General features: G+C 41.7%; 1 protein-coding gene across 1 annotated transcript in view; it reads left to right on the forward strand.

Moving 5' to 3' along the window:
• Positions 1-13599, forward strand: part of ANKRD6 (ankyrin repeat domain 6) — a 33217-nt gene that overhangs the window by 6914 nt on the left and 12704 nt on the right. The window contains 3 exon segments of the mRNA XM_066315139.1: positions 1770-1868; positions 10031-10129; positions 10641-10739. Coding sequence (XP_066171236.1) covers positions 1770-1868; positions 10031-10129; positions 10641-10739 — 297 coding nt within the window.

The raw sequence follows: 13599 nt of genomic DNA on the forward strand, positions 1-13599 counted from the left end.
GTGAGATAATGCCTGGATTAGGTGATTTACTTATTGGCATTAAGGAATGTAGAAGTCAGGACCCGTAAATCTGAATGTGCTGAAGCACATATTCATATCCAAACATACTGTTTATTGTTGGGAATGATTTGTCAATTTGGATTTTTTTTTTAATTTTATTTTATGTCTTTCTTTATTTCTTTTCATCCCTCTGTTGCCTGAGGATTTTATGCCTCCTGCTATTGAGTTAGCTGGAACAGCAACATACCCCTGGCTCTCCTCCAGGCTGATGGAGAAGGAAGTGTGGCCAGTGCAGCTCAGTGCCCTTCAATACAGGGACAGGATTTAGGGACCTGTGGCCAGATCAAGCCAGAGGTACCCAGGCAGGAGGCTGGATGATGCCCAGGGCAGTGGTGACAATAGAAATGAGCCCTTCCCACGCCTTAGCAGGGCAAGAATGGAAGTTTCTCTCATGGCACTGAACTGCTACTGCCAGCAGGGGAAAACGTGCAGGTTCTGAGAGACCCACGTGTCATAGTGTGAGTGAGCATTTTGTCTCAGATCTGCCCCTTTAAGTCATAAGGTAGGACAATTAATCAACACTTACTGTTTCTGAGGCACAGCACAACTAATCAGTAATGGCACAAACATTTTGCCCTCAGCCATTCTGTTGATTACCAACAGTGTTTTCCTTTTTGCCCAGAAGAGCTGAGTTAACAAGGCTTTACCAAATATGTGGGTATGGGGTTTGCTATAGGAAACAATTTTGTCTTGAGCTTGTTTATTATATATTTGAAGCATTTTTGACTGAAGAAGTTGCTTAAAACCTCAGAGAGCCAATGGTTGCTTCTGTGTACTTCAAGCCACTAGTCAGACAGCTTTTGAAGTGTTTGCCCCTTCTGTGGTTGATGTATTAGGGCTGTTTATCTTCCTTTGCAGGATAAATCACTGGGTGGAAAAATTGACAACAGGTAGTGAAGGAATAGACATATAATAGATACAGGTGAAGAGTCACATAACTTTTAATGTGCCACAAAATGCCTAGTGGAGAAAACAGCATTTTTGTGAAGATAATTGATGAATTTAGCGATTGCTGGAATCCTGTTTTCTTTACTGCTGTTAAATAATCTGCAGTGAACAGGTTTAGTGTTGTTGTTTCACAGATCTTAAGGTGTTTCACTCACTTCGAGATTTTAGAGAGAGAGAGAGGTAAAATAAGTATTGTCTAAGAAAACCTGGCAGATCTTTAGCAAAGTGAAGTTGGTTGTCATACATGTGAAGTCACTTGGAGTCCACAAAGACTACAGGCCTTCCATTCCTTTTCAGGGGAGCTCTGTCATGTGCAGCAGCTCAGTAATTCTTACCTCTGTTGCAAAGACAGTGCCCATTACAATATACGAATTAGCCAGTTATTTCAAATTGACTGTACAGAGGTAAGGGGACAGCAGTTGATAGTTTTGTGCTCCAGGGACAGAAACAAAGGGTCGTGAATTCTGCTTAGGCATGGACAGAGCCCAGATCCAAATTTGTAAGGAAGTACCCTTATGTGAATGTAATATCCCTTTTGTAGAGTGTCATCAGCATAAACTGAAATGTTGTAGAAGGTGGAGGAGAAGTTTTCAGCTTTCACAAAACCAAGGAAAAGCCTTTGTCACACTGATACATGTCGGTTGCTATTGCAGGTTTCCACAGGGAAGCACAAACAGAATGATGAAAAGGAAATAAAACTCTATTTAACTCTCATGCATAAAAATTCATCTTAAGGTATTATTATTTCTTCTCATTCATAGCATGCCGGACCCCCCTGCATTCTTGCTGCCTACAAGGGTCATCTCCACGTTGTCCAAGTTTTGTTGAAGGCAGGTTGTGATCTGGATATTCAGGATGATGTAAGTAGATACAACCTTCTAACTTGGGTGGAGGGGAAAAGGTGATTTGCAAATAACCGTAGACATTCACTTCTTTGAAGTAGGATTAAATGGAAATAAAATCGTCTGTTTTCCAGTTCAGAGATGTAACCTCTAATTTGGAGATGCAAAAGTGCATGGAAACAATATAAAATGTGGTGGTTTTCAGTGAATAGCTTAGTCCTCTTGTTCAAGCTGCAGGCTTTATAAGAGCTCTGCTTGTGCCAGGCAGGTGTGAGATCATCATCTGCTGCTTCTGGTAGAAATGCATTGGGAGTTCATTGTGGGAACGTGCTGGAGCACATCAAGGTAGGGGACACAACCCACTGCGATGTTTGCCCTGAATTGAGAGATGCTTTTTGAGTATACAAAACCCTCAGCATCCAGATCATCTGCCATAGCACAATGCTGTGCCATGGGGAGAGTATCCTGATGGCACCATGCTTCATGTGGGGGTGGTCACATCTCTGAGCTTGTTGTGTGGTGAGACATCAGCACAAAAAACAGCTTTGAATTTAGCAAAGGGTAGTTTGTGTTCATTTGGTAAAATACATAAGTTGTTGGGAATTTCTTGGGTTTCTCTAAGTGTAGTTCTAATCTAGGAGTGGGCTTTAAGGTACTTGGAGTGACAGGTAATGTGGTTTTAGTTCCCTCACTGGTGAAAAAAGGCTATATGCTGAATGTGCAATAGCAGTGGAATACCATGATTTCTTCAAAGTAATTACTAACTTCTGATGGCAGGCTGGAAGATTTGGAGGTAGGGTTGCTTGTTTTGCCCCTGTAATATATAAGGTGGAGAGTCTTCAAAGGCCGTAGAGGTCCAAAGGTGTTAGTAGAGGCACCTGTTTGACTAGTAGAAGAACACTGGAAATGTCTGGGTGCCTTTTAAAATGCCCTAGGGCATTTGTTTGCATCTAGAGAGTTAAAGTCTTAGCAAGTGGAAAACTGGTTTCTTTCTCTGTGTGAGTAGCTGATTCCCCGTGAGACACGAACAGTCTGCCTGAGAAGCTTGGGGCTGGGGTACTGATGTGGGCAGCTTTCTGCAGGGAAACTTGTTTTTCCAGGAAGAAAAACTTGTTTCCTCCTATTCTTTCCTGTGCCCATCTGTGAAATGGAGCAGATTTACAAGTGCAATGGGAGGATCAGTTTATTCAGATGTATCCTGGGTATCGTTTTTGACTTCTCCCAGAAATGGTTCATTAGGTATTTAAGACAGAATTGCGATTTTGTCTTATATTGGCAGATACTTTACAAATACAGACAGTTTTCTGAAAAAAGAAAACTGCTGCTTTAAGAAAGCAAGAGCTTCCACTGATTTGGTCAAATTGAGTTTCTGTGGAAACTGTTTTTTGAATAATGTGGTTCATTTGTTTTAATCATGTATGAATAAAGTCAGCACTGTTTATATGTAAATGTTATAGCCATGATGGAAAAACAGTAAATCAGTTTTTAGCATCATTTCAGTTCAGTGAAGAGTCTTGGACTTGCAGAAATACTCAGCTCATTATAGACATATTGTCTTATGAGCTTCTCAGGGGCTTTGTTCATAACAATTGTATACTGCTTCTAAATGTGGTGATTAATATGAGCACAGTAGATGCATACTGGATTCACAGATAGTGTTTCTTTAAAATGTATTTTGATGTGTACCTCTGTATTTAGTAGTAGTTGGGAGTTGGGAGTAGTACTAATTTGGTTGGGATTGAGGAGAGCCTCAGGAGTTCCTGAATTTCAAAGAGTGTTTGGATTTGTCTTGTAAAAGGAGGAAGTCTAGAGCTCCAAATGAAGATTTTTTTTTTTTTTTTGCTTGCAATAGGTATTAACTAAAAATATTTCTGCTTTCCTTTTACATAGGTCTTCAAAGAAGGTTCTCTGCTTATGGCTTCTCCTTCTATAATTAATTTTTACAGTTTATGCCCCACAAAATATGTTTGCAGTCTCTTTTAGTTGCCATCTCCTGATTATGCCTTCAGTCACTTTTACTGTGTGCTTATGTGGCAGTGAAGGCATCTTAGTCTCAAGTGTTGATTAACATCTGTATGTTTCATTGCTATTTTTCAGGAATACAGATTTAGGTTCAGATATGAAAACATCTGTGAGAGTGGGGAGTAGTATATTTAATTGAAAAGCAAATTAATTTGTTGATTTTGGTCTATGACGTTGTGATAGCACACAAAAATCAAAAAATGTTATCTACATTTTATTTTTCGAAATAACGAGAGAAACTTAAACACTTTATTTTGGAGTTTTGATCAAAATCAAGACCAAGTTTTAATTTGCCACATGATAGCAAGAAACTTGAAAGCTGCTAATTGTTTGTGGAGAGATTAAAATGCTCCCTTTCATGTTCTACAGATATATTCCTTAAGCACGGTAGAGCCTTAAGAATTAGTTGAAGAATGACCTCCAGTGGCCTGGAGTGGGATTATTATGAATTTCAGCCGGTGGAGTCCAGCTCTGTAGAATATGCCACTCCGGGAGCTGGCTCCTTCCTTCTCCCTGCCAATACTGACAACTCTTACTGGGATCCCAGTGCCATCTCGGAGTGGTCAATGAGTGTCCATACAGCACACACCTCAGAAATAGTCCAGGAGAAAATTGGCCCGGTGAAGGAAATCAAGGATGAAAAAAATAAGAGAAACCAGAAGAGAAAGGCTAGGAAGGACCCTAGAAGATCAGAAAGAGAGAAGGAGGTTAGAGCTGTTGCGCATCAGCCCTGCCCTGCGCCTGCCCGCCCGTCCCGGTGCATGCTGCCAGCTCCGGCACGGCCGCGCCCCCTGCGCTGCATGGCTGCATGGCTGCATGGCGCTCCGTGCTCTGCACCCGCTCCTGCCCTGCCTGCACCCTTCAAATCTCACCGGGAAAGCCAGTTCATCGAAAACCACGCCCAAAGGCCCCGAAACTTCCTTCCTGGAAGCTCCGGTTTAAGAAGCAGAAAATTAGTTTCAAATGGATAGCCCAGGGTTCATAATCATTTCTAGCTGAATGAAAATATGCAAAGTGGCTTATTCCTGTGGTCCCGTTTCATTTAAGCTGTAATTTGTTTTGTTCATGATTATTTTTCATGCCTTGATCGCTTTTGCTGGTCATGTATCATTATTTATTGTGCAGAGTGAAGCTGTTCTTAACTGTGTATCATGACTGCCTCTCTAGCAAAAGAGGAGGAGAGCAGCACAGAGACACTGAGAAACATGAGAGTATATTCAGTTTCCTTTGTGTACAGCTGCTTCAGCATATTCACATATGCTCCTATGCTCCTGCAAGTATTTAACACTTGGTTATATTTTGAATATAGAACACTTTGATACTTTTTTTCTGTGAATTTAGTGGCTTAATTTTATATTACATGACTTTACAAGTACTGTTCAGCACTTTGTATCAGGGATTGAAGTGATGAGTTTTTTTCTGGTTGTTTTGGCTGTTTATTTTTGGTTGGCCAAAGTTGTGGAATGCTCTATCACTGGAAGTGTGCAAGGCCAGGCTGGATGGGGCAGTCTGGTCTAGTGGAAGGTGTCCCTGCTCATGGGAAGGGAGTTGGAACCAGATGATTTTTAGGGTCCCTTCCAACCCTGAACCATTCTATGATTCTGATTTTGGTGCAATCCTCCTGCAGCAAGATTCTCTGTTGATTTCTGCAAACATGGAAGTGAGAAGGCAAAGTGTCACATGGGAAAAGGGCCTTAAAGGGTATCATACGACTGTTGGATGCTCTGGAAAATGGGAATGTACAGGAAAGAATGTGGTTATAGGTTGGGGATTTTAAATCAGAGAAAGGAAAAATTAACATATATTACAAACTAATGTAAACCAAAACTCATTAATTTGGGTCCTTAGAGTCCATAATAGAGACTCCAGTAACTCAGGAGAGCTATCAGACTGTATTGGAAGTCACTTGTGTTGTTTCCTTTCCTCTAGGGTGAACTTCAGATGTAAATAGATACCTGCCCAATTTCCAAGTGCCTGGTCCCAGTGGTTTTAAGATAGTCAGCACATGAGGAAGCTCAAGGTGATAGCTGCAAACACCAGGACACTGAGCAAATGCTAACAGCCATGCCAACAGAGAAGTGCTAAGAAAGAGTAATGCCAAAGTCCATGGGGAAAAATCAAGATTTAGGTGTCTGCCTTTCTTCAGAACTCCCAGCCTGTAAGCCTCTCCTGAAAGCAGCTGTTAAAGTCCTTCAGTAAAGAGTATGGTTTCCCCCTGTGGAGATGTACCTGCTGCTGTGCAAGAGCACAGGTGGGGCTCTCAGATGTTCAGTCCTGCATCCTCTGCATCAGGGCATGCAGATTTCTATGCCAGTCTCCTAGTGTCAGCCTCCTACTATCCCAGTGAATACCAAGATACTTTTTCCTAACAGTGAAGAACTTTCAACACTGCAGTGTTGCCACAGCAAGACAAAGTGAGTGAGTACCTCTACCTCTGGTCTGCTATGGAAGAGCCAGTGGCCTCTTCCTTCGCTGGCTTAATTTTGAAGGGTGGTGGCTGTACCTGCAACATGTGTGGATCTTCTTCCATCAGGTGTGTGACAAGGGCACTCACAGGGCGAGAGAGAGGGAGGGGAACACGTGCATTAGGGCGGTGCAGGCCAGGATGTGCCGTGCCACCGTGATGCAGTGTCCTGTACCCTCCTTGCAAGCTGGCATTTCCAGGGCATGGACATGTTGGAGTGGAATCTCCTGAGTCTGAACTGCCTTCAGGGCTAGGCAGAGTCTGAGAAAGGGGATTTAGATTCAGCAGTGTAGACTTAGTGCCTACTTTATGAGCCTCAGTTAAGTATTTTTGGCTTTGGGCCCACATCTGCATTTGGGAGACTGTTGTTTTTCTCAAGGTCATGTTTCTGTGACATGCACTGGAGTTGTCCTCTCTTCATTGCTACTGATCTGCAGTCTGTTCCTAAGCATAAATCTCTTGGAACAGGATCATAAATTGTGCCCAACATAATAGTCTGGACAGTTATTATTCATTTACCGGTGTAATGCGCTCTGAGCCTCTGGAACAGACCCCTAATGCCTTGCTAAAAGAGAATTCTGTTGAGTGCTTTCAGGGACATTTATTTCAGCAATTAATAAAAGGTACAAAAGTCAGTGATTACTGCCTGAAAATTCATGCTGTGAAAAAAAACACAACACATCTGTTTTCTCAGACTCCATGAAAGGCAAGGCAGGATTTGCTGTGCTGGCTGATTGGGAGAGAAGGCCGGTTAGAGTGCAGTGGTGCAGGCACTGTTATTTATAGGATGGCTGTGCTCTCCAAGGCTGTGTTGCTCAGCGGCTGTCGCACAGAAGCCATCACAACCTGTGGTTCAGCTTCCACAGCACTTCAAGCAGTTTAAGGTTAATGTTTGTGCTGAGGTGTAAGGAACAGTGACAGGTGCTGCTGTGTCCCTGCTGGCTGAGGGGTCTGGGTGGTGATAGAGACAGACCCTCACCAGGTAGTGATACTGGGAGACCTTAGTTGGTGAAACAAGGTTTGAAATATCTTTTGACACTCCCTGTTACATGGATGAGGTGCTTATTTTGTCCAGTCAGGGTGTGGGTTGGACCTTACTCTTGGATGCTTGTGTAGGGAAGATGCCATAACCAAAGCCCACACATTGGAGGCACTTGAGCCTGCCATTTGCAGGACTTGTGTCCCTTCACCTACTTCCATTTCAGGAACCAGAATGTATTTTGGGACAAAGCTGAGGCATGGCTGAAGCTGTCCCAGTGCTGCTCTGCATCCCCAATGTATGGCCTCCAGCACACAGGTAGGGATTACCAAGGGGGACCTGGCTTTGCAGCAGTGAGGTGTGCTGCCCATTTTCAAACAGACAAATGTATCTGAATAAAATTTAAATGAAATTCTCTTAGGAGTAGCTGTCATATCAACAAAGCCCCAAAAGCTGAATAGTCTTTTACCTACTACAGCTACTGTGATGGGGACAGGAACAGCCTTTATTTAAACAGTCCCCAGTAAGAAGATCCTTAATTACAAACCAAATTCTGTACAATCCATTCTGCCCCAAATTTGTCTTCTCCACAGTAATTTTCCCTACTGTAAAGCAGTAGGAACCAACCATTCATTGTCAGATTCTATCCACTGCAATGGCAGTTGCAATTTTGTTTTAATCTGTTTTATAATATGTTCTGTAGGTTTGCTGGTGCATCAATACTACTTGGCAGGGGTAGGTTGGCAGATTACTTTTCACTTCATGATAGATAAAATTATTTTTTGTGCTGTCCCACATGACTCACTACTGCAGTAACAGTAGCTGTGCCATTATCAAAAATCAGATAGCAAACTCTTCCTCAGTTTGTTGGTGAGCAGATTTCCATGTAGTCATAGTAACCTGTAACTATTTGACATTTGTACGTGTGAGATGGTATAATTTGGACATTTTCCATAACATTTTGGTTGTCTTTGAATTTGGAACAAATACAGAAGTTCAGAGCATTTGCCATGCTGTCAATTTTCCAATACCTTTTATTCCCACTTAGTGGAAGCTTACTGTCTTTGTTGAAATCTTTTAAAATATATTTCCAGTCACAAGAACAAAAGTAAAATAAGTAACCTCTAAGAAACAAACAAACAAACAAAAGATGGCAGGTTTTAAAAAGCACCTTCAACACAATTTTTAAAAATCAACTTCATCATTATAGCCACTTTAATTATTTACTGGTAGGGATTACTGAAAGGTTATGGTTGGCAGTACTCATTTTTTAATAGATTATGACTATTTGGTGTCATTAGCACAAAAGAACCCCACCAAGAGCAATTGCTAAGTCAGCTGCTAATTGCCTTTGAGAGCAAATAGTTCAAATAAATCAGTTATCTAAAGACTTGGACACTCTAGAATAAAAAATACAGAAAATCCTCTAATTTTAGTATTTAATATAATATGCTATTATCTGATAAAGATTTTTAAAGGGAATAATTAAAGAGATAAAGAGAAACTTTGTGTCGTATCTAGGACTTGGTTTCCTGCAAGCCTTTTTAGGACACATGGCATATCTCTGCCTTGTATGTGTTTGTGGTGACCATTATCTAGATAACCAGAAATGGATTGGATTCCAAATCTGTTTATTCATCCCCAAAAAGTCTGTGTGCAACTTTGAAGCCTGTCTCTGTTCCTGGACTCAGGATGTGCTTTGGCATTGCTGGTTCAAAGCAACTTCAAAGGAAAGCCAAGACCAGTTGTTGTGGCAGCAGTGGAGCTACTGCAGCTCATTTTCCCATTGATCCTTCTCTTACATCCCTACATACTGCTTCATAAATCCTTCTCTTGCTTCTCTTTTATCAGGTTCTCACCAACATGTACATAAAAAACATATAGGTTGTCCTGGGCAGGGACAGTGGTTTAAGTTTCCCTAGTCTTCAGTTTCTGAAAGGATTGCAGAAAACTAACCTAGCTCAGCAAATGAGTTCAGCAGTTGTTAGAGAGGAGATAGATGGGCAGTCGGACAAGATGACCACATCAGCATAATTTCTTTTGGGAAGTTCGCCTTAAAGGACATAAACTGATGCAGGAGACTTGCTTGTTGCTGCAGCGTGGCTGGTCAATGAGAAATGAAAATTGTTTGGACCTCAAGATCCCCCAGTTGCTCGAGAGAAAAAAGTGGATGGTCCTGCAGGTTCTTGTCATATAGTTGCCTCCACTCTTAACACTAATTGGTAAATTCATCAAAGGTGCTGAAGAGACCAATCTCATCTCATGCTCCTTATCCTAAGCAGGGCTGATGGAGCAATCAGAGCAGGAGAGCCTTATCAGTTACTGTAAGTCCTGGAGGATCATAATGATGAATTACGACAGCTTGTAATTCCCCTTAGTTCCCTACAGACACTGATGACTATTAGACACATTGAGCCAAAGGTGTCCAATTCACTGCCTTCTAATACTGCCATGTTTTAGAATGCTTCAGTGCTGTGTATGGGATTGTGATGACTTGCAAACTTCTGTAAATGGTTTGTAGCTCTGATACTTTCGGTAACTTCATTAATCTTGGAAACTTTTATGGTAGTTGTTTAGGGGGACTGTTTTCAAAGGCAGCTTGGATTTAAACAGTATGTACGTCAAAGATGCAGCCCATGTTTGTGTTGTCTGCATTTGCATTAAATCAAAATGAGGTGGGAACTGTACCGATTACAGCTTTGCTTCTGTTTGCAGGGTGACCAGACAGCATTGCACCGGGCTGCTGTTGTAGGGAACACCGATATCATAACAACTCTGATTCAAGAGGGCTGTGCTTTGGACAGACAAGACAAGGTAACAGACAAACAAAAGCCCTGTGGGATGGCAGCTTTGGCAGTCAATAATGTTAAGGTCTCAGAGATAAAGTTACAGTTTATACTCCTCAGTAAATGTCTGATGCTTCCAGAGTAATTGGAACAATTACATTGAAAAAAAAGAGCTGTATCATTTCTTTAATACAAATTACTGATTTAGTTATGCTTTTATATTAGGCTGATAGTTTTTGGTTGAAGAGTCTGTTCTCAGATCATTAAGGGATGGATTAAAGGGATGTACAACCATACTATGCCCTATGCAAAAGACTGCGCAGTTCCCATGATTATCCCAGAAACTCGAGAATCCCAGTCTGTAAGTTCAGTTTAGGAGTAAATATAAACTAATTTCAAGTTCCAGAAAATAACAGTATTTTTACCCTCTTCTAAAAATAAAATAGAAAGTAAGCTAGTAGGAAATTGAAAGTATTTTTAAGAGAGTAGGTTGGTTAATCAGCCCCCTAACATTCTCCTCTTGTGTGTGTGCTCTTCAGGATGGGAACACTGCTCTTCATGAAGCTTGTTGGCATGGATTCAGTCAGTCTGCCAAAGTGCTTGTTAAAGCAGGAGCCAACGTTCTTGCCAAGAACAAGGTGAGACCCGTGGAGGAGGAGCTTTCAATCTGGTCTGAGGTGGCTGATTCTCAGAATTGGAGATTTCTGGCCATGGCATTTCTCAGCAGGTGGGGGAGCAGCCTCTTAGTGGGATTTTTTTCTTCTTTTTCTTTTCATTTATCACGCCTGGATGGTTCATCCACAGGCATTAGGAAATTCATATTTTGACAGCTGACACAGGAGAAACTCAATAACGCGTTGAATGATACATTAATTACACTGAGGAATACTGCCATTCCTCTGGAAATCTCCGTGGTGCTCTAATTTATACTGAGGAGATTCATTGTGATTGGTGTGATTTAAAATGGAAATGGATTGTACTAGTAAGAAAATGGTATTGAAAAATCTGTTTTTATCCAGAAATTAAACAGCCAAAGGAATGTAAGTCACAGAGGGAAACAAAAAAACAAAAAAAAAAAAGTGCCTTTTGTTGCTAAGTTCTTCCTAATATATTAGCATAGTCTCTTTACAGAATCTTGTAATGAACCTGGATTATGTTCCTTTTGGTATTTATAATAGCTTGAGAGCCATTTAGAGGAAAGAATAACAGAGTAAAGGGTTTTAGTTCCATTCTAATTGTTATAACTCAGGGGCACTGCAATTCAGTAATTCAGAAGTTAATGGAATAGTCCGGGAAATGGTGGTAGCAGCCCACGGTGTGAGCAGAGTCAGGGTTTGGATGGCTGTGCTGCTGGGTTGGTCAGATCACATGGCTGGCACTGTGCCCTGTGTGACAGCGAGAGGGCTTTGGGATTGCTTTAGGGGATCTCTGAGTATTTTTGGTAAATGTGTCTCTAAAACAACAACTGAAGGGGTCTGGGAAAGAAAGGAGACAGCTGGTCCAAGTCTAAGATTTAGTGTAAAAAGGCATGTTGCCTGGCCATAGTGATTCTGTTTGTGCACTTGTGTATAGGCACTACAGAAGCATATATTGTACAGTTGTGGTGACTTTGTGGTCTGCAACTATATCATCTTTGATATTATTTTATGTGTATTCCTTCTTTTGCATTACTTCAGTTACTAATTTTTATTTACTATAATTACTTTTGCTGTAATATCCACCTAGATTTGTATCAAGGGTACTTTAGAAAACTTCCCATGCTTGACTATAAGTCTTGCTCCTATCCCTGGATATGCTTGTCTGTGTATGCACATACACTTCTGTACAAAGGTGTGGGCTTAATATGCAAGTCTGGTTATCCTGCATGCTTGGGTGCCTCAGGGAATTAGAAGATTTAGCTTACAATCCAGTTTATGTCAGCTGGAGGCAACCTCTCTGGGAAAGTATGTGCACAAAATAGCTCAGCAGGGTTGATGGCTGAAATATGACTGGCAAACTTAAATACTAGCTCCTGTGCTAGTCTTTGATGTCTTACCCTTTGCATTTCACTCTTTGGGTGGTTCTAAATCGACAAGATATATTCTCAGCAGCTGCTGAAAAATGTGGGAATCATGCATGTTTGCACGTGCTTTTACCCCTTTTCAAGAAAAATGAAGAGCTTAAGTCTACTTAATCCCAAAATGGTTTCTCGGTTCTCTCAGCTTTTTTTGTTGCTGATGACAAGGCATTATCATTCTGACCGCTTTTCTGGCAACAAGGCTTGAGTGCCATGTGCAGGAGCATCCCACAGGCTGTTGACTTACACCTGGGCATTGTGTGATATTGGATGGCTGGGACAGATATGGGCTGCTAGATTTGCCAAACCTGTGAAACAGCAGAAGATGGGAAGGATTTGACACTGTGTTTTGGGTAGCTGTATTCCTCATGCACAGCAGTCAGCCTGGAGGTGCAGTTTATTTTCATTTAAGTTGGCTTAATAAAACCTTTTCTGCTGTGATAGATCATCCAATGAGATCAATTGTAGCCTTATTTTTAGATTCTCCATCAGTCTGTACATTTCAGTGAAGATTCCCAGACTGGTACAACTTGGACCCTGTCTCCCTCTCAGAAGTTGGTGAGAGATTTGTCACTCCATGGAGATGAGCCAGATGAGCCACTCTGTGAGCTCTGACCCTTGGCACCATGATTCTCCCAGAACTGAAGTCCTCACGTACTGCACAGGACCTCTGCCTTCCCACCAGGGCCAACCTGCCAAACAGCAAATGATAAAGGCATTGCAGAGGCTTTTCTGTAATGGACCTGGGAGACAGAAAGTTGACACTTAAACACAATTTAGCTGAGAAGAAAAGTGTTCATGTCTGCCCCAGCTTAGAGATTACATTTAGGTCTTTAGTAGGGACGTGAAGACCTAAGACCACTTCTAAGAGTTGGCTTTTGTAATTGAAACCCTGCAGCTTTGATCTGTGTCTTGAAAGCAAGGGGGACAAATCAAAGGACATAAGGTGAACATGCAGTGTAGTAAGCCTGGTAAACCTTTTTACCTGAGGTGATTTAATTTCTAGCTCCCAAGAGCCAAAACCCCTGAATGTTTTCAGGCCAACAACACCCAAATGCTGCCAGAAAAACTTGTCAGACCAATAAGATCATTCACCATGTTAGAAAGACAACACACAAACCAACCCTTCTTTGATTTCTGTCCATTTCTGCACATTTTCTTCTTTGAGGAACGATAGCATGTTATTCTCTGAGGCTTAGGTGGCTTTTTGCCCTCCCTTCCCATCTTGGCTGGAGACTGGTGTGCCTCCTGAGCATCAAAGCTTCCTAATAGCCTAAAATCTGTATCCTGCCCAGTGAGAGCGCCTACAGACCCAGCCAGACTTCAAGCTGATTTGTGTCACAATTGTAAGGAGACAGGAGTTGTGACCCTGGTCTGCTCAATACCCTGCAGCAGTTGTGGCAGGGATTAAAGATACCGTGCCATGGCAGTTTGTTTTTTTT

This window comes from Sylvia atricapilla, chromosome 3 (assembly GCF_009819655.1).
Source record: "Sylvia atricapilla isolate bSylAtr1 chromosome 3, bSylAtr1.pri, whole genome shotgun sequence".
NCBI classification, from domain to species: Eukaryota; Metazoa; Chordata; class Aves; order Passeriformes; family Sylviidae; genus Sylvia; species Sylvia atricapilla.